We start from the raw sequence: 15,111 nt of genomic DNA, 5'->3' as shown, positions 1-15,111 counted from the left end.
TTTCTCTGCTTGACTGGAGGAATAGCTAAATTTTTTTTCTTCTTTTGGACTGACAAGTCAGAAAGCTATCTTTAGATGCCAACTTTTGGGTGTCTCCCAAAAATATAGCTGGCTCTCAATTCTGCTCACCTTCTTCTAATGAAGACGCTTAGATAAGGTGGGAACTTCTTAACTGTTTATATGAATGCCCTATAAATCCAGGTCTTTCGTTTCTTTCTTTAAAAGTTTATGTGAAAAAAATGTACATTCTGTATATACACGTAAACTATACAAACAGACTGACGGGAGCCACAGGATGGGGATTTTAGCTACCACAAACCAAAACCCAATGTATCAAATTATGTAATACTATTATTAAGATCTTGATATTTGATGGGTTAAAATTACTATGCTATTGGTATTCACCAAGCAAAGTCATAAGCCCTCAAGACAGGGTGTGTGTTCTGGTTGCACTTACTTTGCAAGAGCGCTGAAGGAGTGGCTGAATGACTTGGCTGCTAAGTGTAGCAGAGTCTGTACAAAGACCTCTATTTTTAATGGGTTAAAGCTGAATCCTTCATCTGAAAAATAATCCATAGTAAGAGAGTTAGGAAAATGTTAGTATAGCAATTCTCTGTTCCCTTGCCTGAATCACTAAAGATGGCACACTCATCCAAATGCTAAGTCAGACATTCGTGCAACATTCTATGAGTGCTAATAAACGACAAAGACCATCACCGATTTCAAACACTTAAAATGTAAAACTAAGCATAATCTTAGTTGTTAGTTTTTTGGAATTGTTTGCTTAATTCTTCTATATAATCTATTTCTTTTTACAAATTCCACATAGATTTCCTGGTTCATCTCTCTCTAAATGGTGGTTCTAATAATACAGTTAGAAGAAGAAAACACAGTATGCCCTTCACACTTAGGTCTGTGTCCTAAGATGTCTGACAGAGTCTGATACCACCATCATGAATTGTACTTTTTAAATATATTTTCTCTAACATCATAATACATTTTCTTAGAAAAATCTAAACAAAACCGTACTAAATAATCCAAATACCATAATGTTTTAAGTTATTTTTCAGTATCCATATTACATACAGCTCTAAGAAAAATTTCCCCCCAAATGGTTACCCAGTTGTCACAGGAGACTTTTCATCTGTTTTACTGACTTATGTTTTGTTTTAGTTACTGTATTTTTCAGGATGTTTTAATGTGTGATATAGCAAATCCTGCTCATCACTTTTTGTCTTATCTCCTTATTGATGATAAACTTACAAATTATTTTACTAATTTTCCCATTCTTCCCCAGGAAAAAAAATCTAGAGGTGTTGGTTGGAATTATTACATGGCATATACTTCATAAATGTGAATCATTATTATAGTAGTTTTATTTGGAGAGAACATCACTTTATAATACATCAGTCATCCTGCATAGGAACCCCTCTAAGGTGAAAGCAGGGAATGCTTAAGGGACAACCTGGGTTCTAGGAACAAATGACAGGCTGGACAAGCCAAACAAATACGAGTGTTTAATTCTCTTACCATCATCGTCATCCTGGTTAGGATTTGGTACATCTTTCAGAATGCTGAAGATTTCATCGTTGGTCGCTTTACTTTTAAAGGCCACAGCTAAACAGAGGGCAACTGAATGTCCAGGAAGGGTGTCTAAGCACAGAATGGGGGTGGGGGAAGTAGATCACGTTTTAAGACTATTCTTGTAATAAATAACAGAGAGATTAAAAAAAAAAAAAAAAAAAAAAAAACAACCTCAAAAACAGAGTACTCTTTATCCTAAGCTCAATATTTAATGTATATAAAGACAACCACCCGTGAACGTTTCATTTAATAGGTCAATGGTTTTTCACCTGAAAGAGAGCATAAGAACTAATTCTCGCCTCAATACTTACTTAGGAACACGTGGCTAACTGAAATTCAGAGTTACAAGGGGTGCTGCTCTTCCTCAGGGATGAGGGCTGAGGGGAAGTATGGATGCAGATGCAGTTGTCCTTTGACAGTCTTCTAATTCCTTTTGTATTTATTTCTTTTTCTTTTTTCTTTCTTTCTTTTTTTTTTTTTTTTTTTTTTTTAAAGGGCTGTCTGTACCTGTGGCATATGGAAGTTCCCAGGGTAGGGGTCAAATCGGAGCTGTAGCTGCCGGCCTACACCACAGCCACAGTAACACCAGATCCAAGCTGCATCTGTGACCTACAGCACAGCTCATGGCAACACCAGATCCTTAACCCACTGAGGGAGGCCAGGGCTCGAACCCGAATCTTTATGGGTTTGTAACCTGTTGAGCCACAACGGGAACTCCCTAAATTCCTTTTGTAAAAGGTGAAAATCAATGTATTTCTCTCATTTTTGTCAATGTACCCTTCCTTTTCCTTTTTCCTAAGATAGTGAAAACTAAGTTTGAGTTTGAGCAAGGTGAAGGATGCCAACTAATGACAGATTTTTTTGCTTTTCTTTTTTGCTGAGTCTACGCACTTGTATTTACCTAAGCCAGACAGATGCTCATGTGCTGTGACTCCACATAATTACTATTGGTTAATATCTGTTGAGTCTTTACTGTGTAAAATTTGTGCTAATTTATACTGTAAGGCATCTCCAGAGCAATCAGAAATCTACTTTTAATGTAAGGTAGACAAAGAGGTAACAAAGAGGCAATCCTGCCTGACAGACTGAGTTACCAAGAACTTAGAGTGAGTAAAATCAGTTACAACAGATCACATGTGCTCTGTGCTTTTCCTTGAAAGGAGAAAATAAGGGCGGGGGCGGGGGAGAGAATCCCCTGCCACTGAGGAGTCTCCATTCTAGGTGTAGGGGGGAAACCAAGATATTCACAAAAGCAGCAGCCAGAGAGCAACATAAAACTGCCTTGCTAAAGGTAAAAACAAACAAAACAGGAAGTGTACCTTGGGCTAGACCCCGGAGAGAGAATTGGAATTAGAGAACAGAAAGGGCTTTCCAGAATGGGATAATGGCACAAAGGCAAAACCAAGAGCAAGAAGCATGAGGAGTTCCCATCATGGCTCAGTGGTTAGCAAATGCAAATAGCATCCATGAGGATCTGGGTTCGATCCCTGGCCTCACTCAGTGGGTTAAGGATCTGGTGTTGCCATGAGCTGTGCTGCAGGTCACAGATGCAGCTTGGATCCTGTGTGGCTGTGGCTGTGGCCAGCAGCTGTAGTTCCGATTAGACCCCTAGCCTGGGAACCTCCATATGCCATGAGTGGGCCCTAAAAAGACAAAACAAAACAAAAAAACAAGAAGCAGTTAAAAAAAAAAAAAAGAAGTGGGCCTGGATAAAGTAGAGGTTAACCTGAGAAGAACTGACAAATAACAAAGTTAGAACAACTGTTAGGAGGCCTTTCAAAGTTAGGCTGAGCTATTTCTATGGGGAAAAAGAAAGCTCAGTGTTTAACAAAAGTCTTAACTCTTGGATATCAAAAACGGTATCATCTTATGGTTCGCTGAGCCAGTACAATGCAGAAAACGCAGAACCTGGCACTTATAAGTGCCATATCAGGAAAACACAATGGTCAAGAGTGGGACTGTTCAGGTAGTAAACCTGGATTTGAGTCTGGGCTTTACCATTCAGAAGCAATCTCACTCTGTCTTTACCTCTCTGGAGCCATTTCCTCATTGTACAATTGGTATAATAAACATACCTATTTCTCAGAGCCGTTTTAAGGATTAAGTGACATAGTAACGTAGGAAATGTACTTATCACTGGGACTGACTGAGTTTATTTCAAGGAAAACAGGTGTAGTCTGAAGGGCAGGTGGAGAAGCAGTGGTGCCATATGAGAAGGCAAGGGAGAGGAGTGAGTTTCAAGATGCAAAGCACCACTACACACTGAAATGGAAGGCTCATGGAAGAGCCATGTTTGGTACCATCTGAAAAGACTAGCCTGGAAACCCCGCACCTAAGTCCCGCCACTGATCACAATGTACACCCTTACCTTCAGTAAGTATAAAGCACAAAATGGCATATCAAATTATACAGCCCCCCTGATTGACAGTGTAATCTCAGAAATGATGTGACGAAAAAGTCAGAACATATCTGAGAATTCTAGAGGCATACTGCTGGCCAAAATGTAGTCTAGGTACACCTATGTTCTGACAGCTGAACTGTTCAAATGATAATCAATTCAAGTAATCGCCTTTGCTGTGACAAACATTTTCATTTTAATAAGGTCTGGCTATAAATTCATCTTGCTATACTTAGCAGCACATTTAAAACAATGTCATGGATGTAACATTATAAATAGTATTAAATGAAAAAAGTTAAAACAACCTAGTAATAACCAAGTAAATCACAATGAACCTTCATAATGATGACAGGGCAAATAAAACAGTAATGGCTAGTGAGAGATCACCTTTCAAACAGAAAATATAACCCCAAGAAAAGAAAAAGTTCATTCTTCATCTTAGATAACTGACTTCAGAGAATACTTGCATTAGTACTTTTTAAAAATAGATTTGTTTTATTACTTACTGCTACTTTCATCTCCATACTTGTAAATGCAGGTTGGGTTTGCAGGACACAGAGCGGAGAAGGTAGGAGGGACAATATCTAATATACGCTGATGGTAAGATAACCTGCAATACAAACAAGAGCCTCAGAAAATGTCATTCATATGTTCCATTCTTTGGGAATATCCAGCTTAACCTCCAACACCCTGGAGTCAGCTCACAACCAAGAAGTAAAAGTGGGAAAACAGGTCCTTTAAATTTTTGTCCAGGCCAGCACAACAGAACTCCGGCCTTCTTCAGAACTGACTGATTTGCACTGAGATGTGGGCCAGTGATGGTGAGGTAGGGTGAGGCAGAGGACACAGCTTGTATGGTTGGGAGATGAGTTATATTGTAGCAATAAATACTTACTGAGCCTAACGGGAGTCAAATTTCTTTTTTCTTTTTTTTTGTCTTTTTGCTATTTCTTTGGGCCGCTCCCATGGCATATGGAGGTTCCCAGGCTCGGGGTCAAATCGGAGCTGTAGCCCCCAGCCTACGCCAGAGCCACAGCAATCCGAGCCGTGTCTGCAACCTACACCACAGCTCACGGCACACAAACATTAACACAAACTCGGGCTCCTTGAATAAACTGATGATTCCTGGGAAGGGGCAAGGAAACACAGGATGAGCCTAGAACCTGTGCCACAAATAAGGAAATGCTCAATAACTGGAAGGAGATATTAAAAAAGAAAAAAAGGGAAAAAAAGGGAAGTTCCCATATGGCGCAGCAGGTTAAGGCAGATCTGGTGTTGCTGCAGTTGTGGTACAAGTGTGGTGTGGGTTTGATCCCTGGCCCAAGAACTTCCATATGCCAAGGGTGTGGCAAAACAAAACAAAACAAACCCACATGAGCCACAAGGGACTCTCAATGGACAAATCAGGGACAACTTGAGCATCAAAAAAATGACAGTCATGAATTATAACACACTGAATAGGTTACCAAAGGGGAAAGGTGGGGCAGAGGCAGGAATGGACCAGGAGTTTGGGACTGGCATATGCACACTGAGGTATATGGAATGACTGGCCATTGGGGACCTGCTATATATAGCACAGGAGACTCTACCCAATATTCTGTGAAAAATTCTATGGGAAAAGAATCTGAAAAAGAATGGATGTGTGTATGTATAACTGAATCACTTTGTTGGACAGCAGAAATTACCACAACATTGTAAATCAACTATACTTCAATAAAACTTCAAAAAAAATGAAAAAACAAATAAAAAAAAACCCCACTGAATGAAAGAGTCCCTACTAATACATAAACACAGGAATAAATAGGTGAAAAAGGAAAGCTCTTACCGTAGAATGCCAACTAGTAAATGTAGAAAGAATAATGGAAAGTGAGAACCATCACCTGGCAACCACTGTAGTGGTGGCATATAAAAGTAGTTGTCGGAGTTCCTGGCATGGCGCAGTGGTTAACGAATCCGACTAGGAACCATGAGGTTGTGGGTTCGGTCCCTGGCCTTGCTCAGTGGGTTAACAATCCTGCATTGCCGTGAGCTGCGGTGTAGGTTGCAGACGTGGCTCGGATCCCGCGTTGCTGTGGCTCTGGCGTAGGCTGGTGGCTACAGCTCCGATTTGACCCCTAGCCTGGGAACCTCCATATGCTGTAGGAGCGGCCTAAGAAATAGCAAAAAAAGACAAATAAATAAATAAATAAATAAAACTACTTAAAAAAAAAAAAAAGTAGTTGTCAGTGGAGGTCTGATGAAAAATAGGATGTGAGTGTTAAGCTCAGAACATTTTCCACAAAATATTAACCAACCACAAAGGGGAAAATGGTGAATTTAAGTTAGAGAAGCCTGGCAGACACCAATATGGCCACATGATCAAAGTTAACATCTCGAGTGGTAGAACAATGCAAGACTTGAGTTATGAGGACGCAGCAAGGCAACGCAACAAAGTTAGTCTACGTTCTTCAAGACTGACAAGAACGTGAAAGAGAAAGAATAATAGCTATTGAAGACTGAGGAATCTGAAGAAAATGACAACTAAGTGCTATTCATGTTCTTGGATCCAATTCTAGACTGGAAAGGAAAAAGACACTGTTGGGATGGTTGCTGAAATTTCAGCAGCGTCTATGGATTATACAGTTGTTATTACTGTGTCAGAGCTCATGTTCTGACTTGGAGCACTATATATGTTGGTCATGCAGGAGAGTGACTCGTTTGGGGAAATATATGACAGATCGTTAAAGGATCAGACATCCTATCTGCAGCTTGTTTTCAAAGAGTTTAGAAAAAGACCAATATGAAGAGTATATATACACTGAGAGGGGAAGAGGACTAAGCATTAGAACAAATGTGGTAAAATGTTAACAACTAGGCGATCTAGATGAACATGATATAGGGTTCTATTTTAGCAACTCTCCAGAAATTTGAAATTATTTCAAAGTATATTTGACTAAAAAACAAAAACTTCTTGGCTTAATTCACATAAAATCCAGCAGCATGGTTGCATAAGTTTTTCAGCCTAAATCTTTTTTTTTTGCTTTTTAGGGCCACACCTGGAGCATATGGAAGTTTCCAGGCTAGGGGTCTAATCAGAGTTCCAGCACAGCCACAGCAATGCAGGATCCGAGCTGTGTCTGCAACCTACACCACAGCTCATGGCAACATCAGATCCTTAACCCACTGATTGAGGCCAGGGATCAAACCTGCATCCCCATGGATCCTAGCTGGATTCCTTACCACTGAGCCATGATGGGAACTCCCCACCCTAAATCTTGACTAAAAACCTTAGAGAGGTAAGTACTTGGATTTAAAAAATGATATTCTGGACAAACATCACAAATGCAGAGAGGTGGAGTTCCTGTCGTGGCGCAGTGGTTAATGAATCCGACTAGGAACCATGAGGTTTCGGGTTCGGTCCCTGCCCTTGCTCAGTGGGTTAACGATCCAGCGTTGCCGTGAGCTGTGGTGTAGGTTGCAGACGCGGCTCAGATCCCGCGTTGCTGTGGCTCTGGCGTAGGCCAGTGGCTACAGCTCCGATTCAACCCCTAGCCTGGGAACCTCCATATGCCGCGGGAGCGGCCCAAGAAATAGCAACAACAACAACAACAACAACAAAAAGACAAAAGACAAAAAAAAAAAAAAAAAAAAAAAAAAGAAGATATACATACAAATGCAGAGAGGAGAAAAATCCCTCCCATAGAAATTAGAAGACCTAAGCTAAGGAGAAAACCCAAAAAACTTACCTCATACATTTTTCTAGAACTTCTCTTACAAACTTTGGTTTGGGACTTTCTGGATCTTGATTGAGACAATCTGACCTAATGAGGAAATATAGTTTTATGAGTTTACACATAATCTGCACTTATATCTAACTTGTGTTTCACCACAAATAGTTCCCCTCTATTTTTTCATTTATATATATATATATATATATATATATAAAACAAAAAAATCCGAATCTTTCAGACTGTGAAGAAGATTGCTTTGCCTTTATGTTACAGTATTAAATATTACATTTTTTATGGTAGATTATAGAGAATAGAAAGATAAACATAACACTACTTACCAATCTTCCCAGCTCCAGCGGAATTGGAAGTTACTCAGATGATGGGAAAACCAATTAATAAATCTATACAGAGAAGTGGGGGATGGGGGGAGAAAAGGATGAATGGCTGCAATTTATAATAGGAACTTACCTAATTCTTCAGACAAATAAAAGCCTATTTTTCCCCTACCTACAGCTGAATCCTCTCCTGTCACTTACTCTTTTCTGTGCAAATCCTTTAACTCATCTACTTCAAAAAGTAACAGTCCCCCATCTCAGTCCTAAGAGTGCTATCCTTTAAAAGTGAGTAACAGATATGATTCAAGTGCCTGTTGTGTGTCAAGTACCTTACATATGTTTATAATTTAATTCACAACAATAACTTCTGAGGAACCTATTATCTTCCCCATTTAATTGACAATGAAACAGAGGTGTGAGGTGCCAAAAAACAAAAAAAAACCCAGCAGATACTTTCCTAAAGCACACCCCTCACATATTTATAATTTCAATCAGTGAAATTACTCAAGATAATAGGTCAATGACACAGGAGAGCCTTTACCAAAAATTTTCAAATATCCGCATTTGAACAATGGACATGCTAGATGATGGAATATGTTCAATATCTGTCCTGATCTACTCTGGGAAAATGACAGAGGTAAGAGAATTCTAGCTAATAAAGGCAGTACGTGGACCTCACCCAAAAGAGACAGTGGGCATGTAATTACCACAGCTATAAAAATCCAACATGGTCTTTTGTATAAACTGAGTCTTAAAGCTGTAATTATACAGAAGCTAATTATTTTAGAAGCAGATACTATCTATAAACAAAAATCACATATATAATATATAAACATACTAAATATACAGTATTAGTATTAGACTCTGCTTCTACATATGGGTTAGCATAAGGTCTATTTTAAAAGCTTACCTACCCACTACAGAGGGAAAAGTGTAACCATATCAAAGCACCAAACAAGTAAACAATGAATGAAATTAAAGAAAACCTCAGCATGGGCATCACTGAAAGTTAGACTAGAAAGTGTAATGTTATATTACAACAAGTATGGGTTTTATTACTATATAAAGCATTATTTGGGGGAGGCAGGGAAGAAAAACCAACTTGGAAATTCTTAACAAGGCAAATGTTTTTCTGATCCAGTTCTTCTATAAAGCACAGGGAGAAGCTGTTAACACCCAGTACAGAAAAAAGGCAGTTACTATACCTGTCTACACACGTAGTATTCATTGTGTCCAAACGCATGTATAGCATTTCAGTTGCCTGTGCAAGCTGTGAATTTCAGGATAAGGAAAACGATTCTCTATTCTTGAAAATAAGTTGTGACAGAGAAAATAACATTTCCTAGAAGTCTCCATAATGACTAATAATGCTGAGCTTCTTTTCAAGGAATTGATCTCTGAGGTAATCAATGATGTACATACAACACATTGGACTTGGACACATCAGTGAAATCAATATATTGAACATTTACATCACCTCTAAAATTTTCCTTTGCTCCTCTGGAATCCATCCTCCCTTCTTTCCTTCCTAATTTACGACCCAGAGCAAATGGTCTGCTGTCAGTTCATTACTTTGCCCTTTCTAGGATTTTGTGTAAATTGTATCATATAGTATGAATTCACATTTGTTTGGAATCTTTTACTTGACATAATTGCTTCATAATTCATTTATGTCTCTGCATTCATTGAAAATCTGTTCTTTTTTATTACTGAGTAGTATTCTATCATATAGATGTAACAAAACCTGCTTATCCCTTCATGTATTGATGGATATGTGAAAAATGTTTCCAGTTTGGGTTGTTGCACATAAAGCTAGGAACATTAATTCTTGGGTAAATACTCAAGAGCAGACTGCCTGAGATTGTATGCTGCACATAATGTTTAACTTTTAAAGAAACATCAAACTGTTTTTATAAACTGATTTAAACCCATAAGCAGAAATATAAAATAATGTTTTACAGCCTGGCCAAAGAAAGTAAGTTTAAAAACAAAGCAAAGGGGAGTTCCCATCTTGGCTTGGGGTAATGAACCTGACTAGTGTCCATTAGGACTTGGGTCTGATCCCTGGCCTTGCTCAGTGGGTTAAGGATTCGGGGGTTGCCATGAGCTGTGTTGTAGGTCGCACAATGCTATGGCTGTGGTGGAGGCTGGCAGCTATAACTCTGATTCGATCCTTAGCCTGGTAATTTCCATATGCCTTGCATGTGGCCCTCAAAAAACAAACAAACGAAAAACAAAGGAAAGGATACAACTTGGGGTAGAGAGCCAGGCTGAAGTTTGCACAGTTCAATGAGAAGTGTTGTGTACATCACATCGATGTGAGGGGGTGCTGGAAGCTGAAACAGTTCTGCAAAGATCACCTACAAAGGAATCAAGCACGATTGAGAACTCTATTCAACAGCTACCTGTGCACTTTTACTATTGGAAAGACCTCAATGTCCTAAAGGTTAACTCTATGATACTCATAATGAAAAAACATATTATGTTTTAACCTTTAAAATTATGCTTTTTTTTTTGGTCATTTTGCCTTTTCTAGGACCGCTCCTGTGGTATATGGAGGTTTCAGGCTAGGGGTCGAATCGGAGCTGTAGCCGCCAGCCCACGCCAGAGCCACGCAACACAGGATCCAAGTTGCGTCTGTGACCTACACCACAGCTCATGGCAACACCAGATCCTTAACCCACTGAGCAAGGCCAGGGGTAGAACCCGCAACCACATGGTTCCTAGTTGGATTCGTTAACCACTATGCCACAACGGGAAAGCCTAAAATTATGCTCTTTATAACACAAAGATCTGGAGTTCCTGGTGTTGCATAACAGGATCAGCAGCATCTCCGGAGCGCTGGGATGTGCTTGATCCCTGGCCCAGCACAGTGGCAGTGGGTTAAGGATCAGGTGTTTGGATTTGATCCCCGGCCTGGGAACTCCTTATGCTGTGGGGAGGGAAGGAGAGAGGGAGGGAGAAAATAAATAAAACACAAAAATCTATAATTGACTACTGTAATTAAGATTTGTTAGCTCTACAATTCAATCAAATAAGAATATGCAAAAATTAATGCTTATTTGATACCCTCAGAGAACTGTCTCATTAAATTCCAACTTTGGAAGTATCAGGGTTAATTCAGGGAGAAATAATTCACTGGGGACTCAGAGATCCATCAGTGTTTCAATCCTATAAGAAGTAAAAGCCCCTCTTAAGACTCTGAGGATGGGAACGGACATTCTGCGCTGCTATTTGAAATCTTTTTGGTAGTCCAAAACTTCTTTGCCATGCTCTCATTCAGAAACTAGTTTCCATCCTACCAATGTAATTTGTGGTCCATCTACCTAAAATTCTAGAGCCTGGTCTGCATTCATTCCTTTGTCCCAGTCCCACCTCCCACACTTCTGTATTTCATTCTGATGAATTACTACATATTTTGCAGATTTAAAAATATGACTTATGTCTTGCACTTCAACTAACATGTCAGTGAGTCACGTTCATAGCCTAGCACACTCTCAAGTTCTGTAAAGGTAGAATAGATGCAATACTTTTAAGTAATCACACAGGTATAGAATGATAAAAAGTGAATAAAAAAAATACCTCATAATTATGCTGACTTCAAATATTTTAACATAAAGGAATAATGCAAATGACAGTTTGACCCATGTGTCAAGTGAAAAAACTGTATTTGGGACATAAATCTTTACAAAGTATTCAACTGTACTACTGCTATCAAACTTCTGTAGGGCTTAATATGGAATCAAAAGCACTATCTATTCTTTCCACTTCCAAAATAATTGATTTCTAAGAATAAAAAAATGATTTGTACTTATCCCTATCTCATGATACGGAAAATAATTTACTAGTCAGGTATATACAGTAATAAGAGGTCAGAGAAGCACAATTAAAGATGGGTTATCTGCCTAAGGAATACTGTATTTTAAAGCATTTTATTTGAATACTTTTACATTAAAAAAAATTTTTTTTTCTTTTTAATGCCACACCTGTGGTATATGGAAATTCCTGGGCTGGGGTAGAATTGGAGCTGCAGCTGAGGCCTACACCACAGCCACACCAACACCAGATCCAAGTTGCTCTGCAACCTACACCACAGCTTGCAGCAATACTAGGTCTTTAACCCACCGAGTGAGGCCACAGATCGAACCTAAATCCTCATGGATACTATGTTGGGTTCTTAAATTGCTGAGCCACAATGGGAACTCCTATTTTAAAATATTAAAGTCACTTACACATCTGTTAAGTGGACAGTGTACTGACAGTTAGAGGTAACTTACATTATCCATAACTATCCATAAATGAAGACATACTACATAAATAAACTATAGGCAACTCCTCTTTTCTCTTTACTAACATGGCTAACAGAGCTCCAAAACTGAAAGCAATTTCCACTTTCCTCTGTTAATTTTCAGTACCTGACAAGAAGCAAGAACAAGAAGGCCAAGAGTTGATTACACTTTAAAGTCGACAGACAGATTCTGAAACTTAGAAACAAGCTCCATTTGGAATGCATACCTCAACTATGTGGTAGTTCAAGGGGATCTTGTTCTTCCCAGGATAACTCACTAGCTGTGCAGCACTATAAAAAGTGTAATTTAAGTTTAATGAGTACACACAGATATATGAAGAGGCAAATAAGCAGTTTAAAAATTGGTGTGTTTAGATCTAAGAAAAGGAAACCTTTTCTGAAATGTTCTAGATTTCAGTTACTTCATTTAACTATAGCACAGATTATTTTGTCTACCACAAGGAAACTCTTTAATGCATCCAAACTCCTTGAAAGAGCAAATGGAGTGTAAGTAATAACACTAAGGAAGTATATTCAAATCCACTAATTTTGAAAGTTCTAGGTAGACTACTAGACTACTCCCAAAATACTATGTTCCTTTCTACCTTAAAAATCTAAACCAAAACTTTCTAAGGTTTTAGAACATTTAAAAAATAAACTTCTGAAGCTTGACGTCTGCTAGGAACAGAGGAAAACCATTAGTATTCACTTATTCCCACAACATTCACACCCAAATCACTTGCCATTCAAGTTAATTTGTCCAGATAAGGCAAATATCCACACACACGCATGTTACTATAAAGCACTCGAGTACTATACAGCATCCAGAAAAGTACTATTTGAGGGTAAAGTGCCTCCAGAAAGCCAATCAAGTGTTTCAGAGATTAGTCTTTGCGAGACAGGGCATCAGAAAGAGAGACTTTCTTACTCTTAACACACATTTTGCTTTTACTAAATCATCAAGGTTGCCACCTTTTCTCCACTCTAATAAAAAGGACTGTGAAGCAAAACATACCAAGTCTTCCTTTCTTTCCAGTGGGATTTAATGATGCAGTGAAGATTCTCTTCTATGACAAATCTTTCCACTGAATGACTTCCTGGCATTACAGGACCCTGGAAAGAAAACCAGATGTACATACTGTAGACTAGACAAAATAAGTTCACAAGAGTCAAAGCTCTATCTTTCAGCAAATTGCATTGTTGTGTTCACTTATGTCTACCACAGGATTGGAATGTCAGCTAGTGTTTCTTCTACTACATCTGACACTGTACAATCCTTGTCCATCTCAATTTTTTTTTTGTCTTTTAGGGCCACACCTGCAGCATATGGAGGTTCCCAAGCTAGGGTCTAATCAGAGTTATGCCACAGCCACGCCAGATCCAAGCCACATCTGCCACCTACACAACTCACAGCAGCGCCAATCCTTAACCCACTGAGAGGCCAGGGATCGAACCTACAACCTCATGGTTCCTAGTGGGATTTGTTTCTGTTACACCACAACAGGAATGCCTCCCAATTCTTAGATGAAACTAAGTAATTTTTGCATATTATTAGCCCTATACAACTTGATTTATTTTTTTAAACCACTGGAGCAGATTATTTTCATAATAAACCTGGATAGAAGGAAAATTTTATTTCGAACTCTATGCAGACATAAAAATTATGTATACATTGAAAGATATTCATACTATGTTGTTTACAAAAGGTTAAAGAACATTATCTACATGATACTGTGTAATTTAAAAAATACGCATAGCCTACAGGCTCAGAGATTTTCTCATTTATTTACTACTGTAGACTCTTAATGGTGACTTTTACTTTAATTCACTTTATTTCTAGTTAAAAAAAAATACATATTTTTTGAAAGGCCAAAACAAAAAACCAAATCCTCTTCAAAAAGATATTCTGTATACTTATGTTCTTCTGGTAAAAGATGCTGGGCACATCATAGAGACAATGCCAATTAAGTACAAATTGTTCGGGGAAGCAAATTTTGAGTTCCCGTTCTAATGTTCTTGCACAACTAAATACCTAACCACAAAGATTCTAGCAGTCTTACTGAAAATTAGGTCTTAAGTTCTATATACCTAATTAGACCATTACATATACGGAATACTGCAAATGGGTAACAAGGTGATGATTTTGTATGTATATATAACTGGATATCCAGTAACTTCTTACTCTGAGATAGAGTATACATATACTATCATTTCACTGGTCATAAGCAAAATTCTGTAGCACAGAAGAGAGAGGATAGGGAAAGAAAACTCAAATTTGACCTTGTGTGGTAATATTGGCTGAATTATGGCCAGCGGCTGAATTATGCCCCTAAGGGGACATCTGGCAATCTCTGGAGACATTTTTGGTTGTCACGACTGATATTTAGCCTCTACTGGTATCCAGAGGGTAGAGCCCAGGGAAGCCGCCAAGCATCCTACAATTCACAGGAAAGCCCCACACAAAGGATTATTCAGACCAAAACATCAACTGCACTGAGGCTGAGAAATTCTGCTCCATGCTGACTGGGATGTACTAGGCAACAGGTATGGTACTTTAGCCAGAGAAGTTTCTATTCAGAACCAATCTAGTGATTACTGTGCTTGCTGCTTGGGTATCAAAGGTATCACTGAAATGCAAAGATATAAAGTAATTAAAACATAGGTAAATTGTAAATTTTTGTACCAAATGTTCATATCAAAATTACACATTTTCTTAACTGCTAAAGTACAATGGCTGAGTAACTTGATGTCATAATAAAGAATATGTATACTTAAGAATTATAAAGTCAGCTCATA

At 38.5% G+C, this 15,111-nt stretch overlaps 1 protein-coding gene across 2 annotated transcripts in view; it reads right to left on the bottom strand.

Moving 5' to 3' along the window:
* NCBP1 (nuclear cap binding protein subunit 1) overlaps positions 1-15,111 on the bottom strand; it is a 51,353-nt gene that overhangs the window by 18,789 nt on the left and 17,453 nt on the right. For both annotated transcript variants that reach the window (XR_002336867.1, XM_021066300.1), the window contains exons 9-17: positions 13,331-13,428; positions 12,543-12,606; positions 10,277-10,387; positions 9,233-9,297; positions 8,031-8,093; positions 7,708-7,782; positions 4,489-4,592; positions 1,531-1,653; positions 458-560 (exon numbers count right to left, since the gene is read on the bottom strand). Coding sequence is in view for 1 of the 2 variants with exons in the window: in XM_021066300.1 (XP_020921959.1) it covers positions 458-560; positions 1,531-1,653; positions 4,489-4,592; positions 7,708-7,782; positions 8,031-8,093; positions 9,233-9,297; positions 10,277-10,387; positions 12,543-12,606; positions 13,331-13,428 (806 nt within the window). In the remaining variant the exon portion in view is untranslated. The remainder of the gene's footprint in view (positions 1-457; positions 561-1,530; positions 1,654-4,488; positions 4,593-7,707; positions 7,783-8,030; positions 8,094-9,232; positions 9,298-10,276; positions 10,388-12,542; positions 12,607-13,330; positions 13,429-15,111) is intronic.

The sequence above is a fragment of the Sus scrofa genome, chromosome 1, assembly GCF_000003025.6.
Source record: "Sus scrofa isolate TJ Tabasco breed Duroc chromosome 1, Sscrofa11.1, whole genome shotgun sequence".
Lineage (NCBI taxonomy): Eukaryota > Metazoa > Chordata > Mammalia > Artiodactyla > Suidae > Sus > Sus scrofa.
Note: the sequence above shows the minus strand (reverse complement) of the source record. Positions and strands in the feature narration are given on the sequence as shown.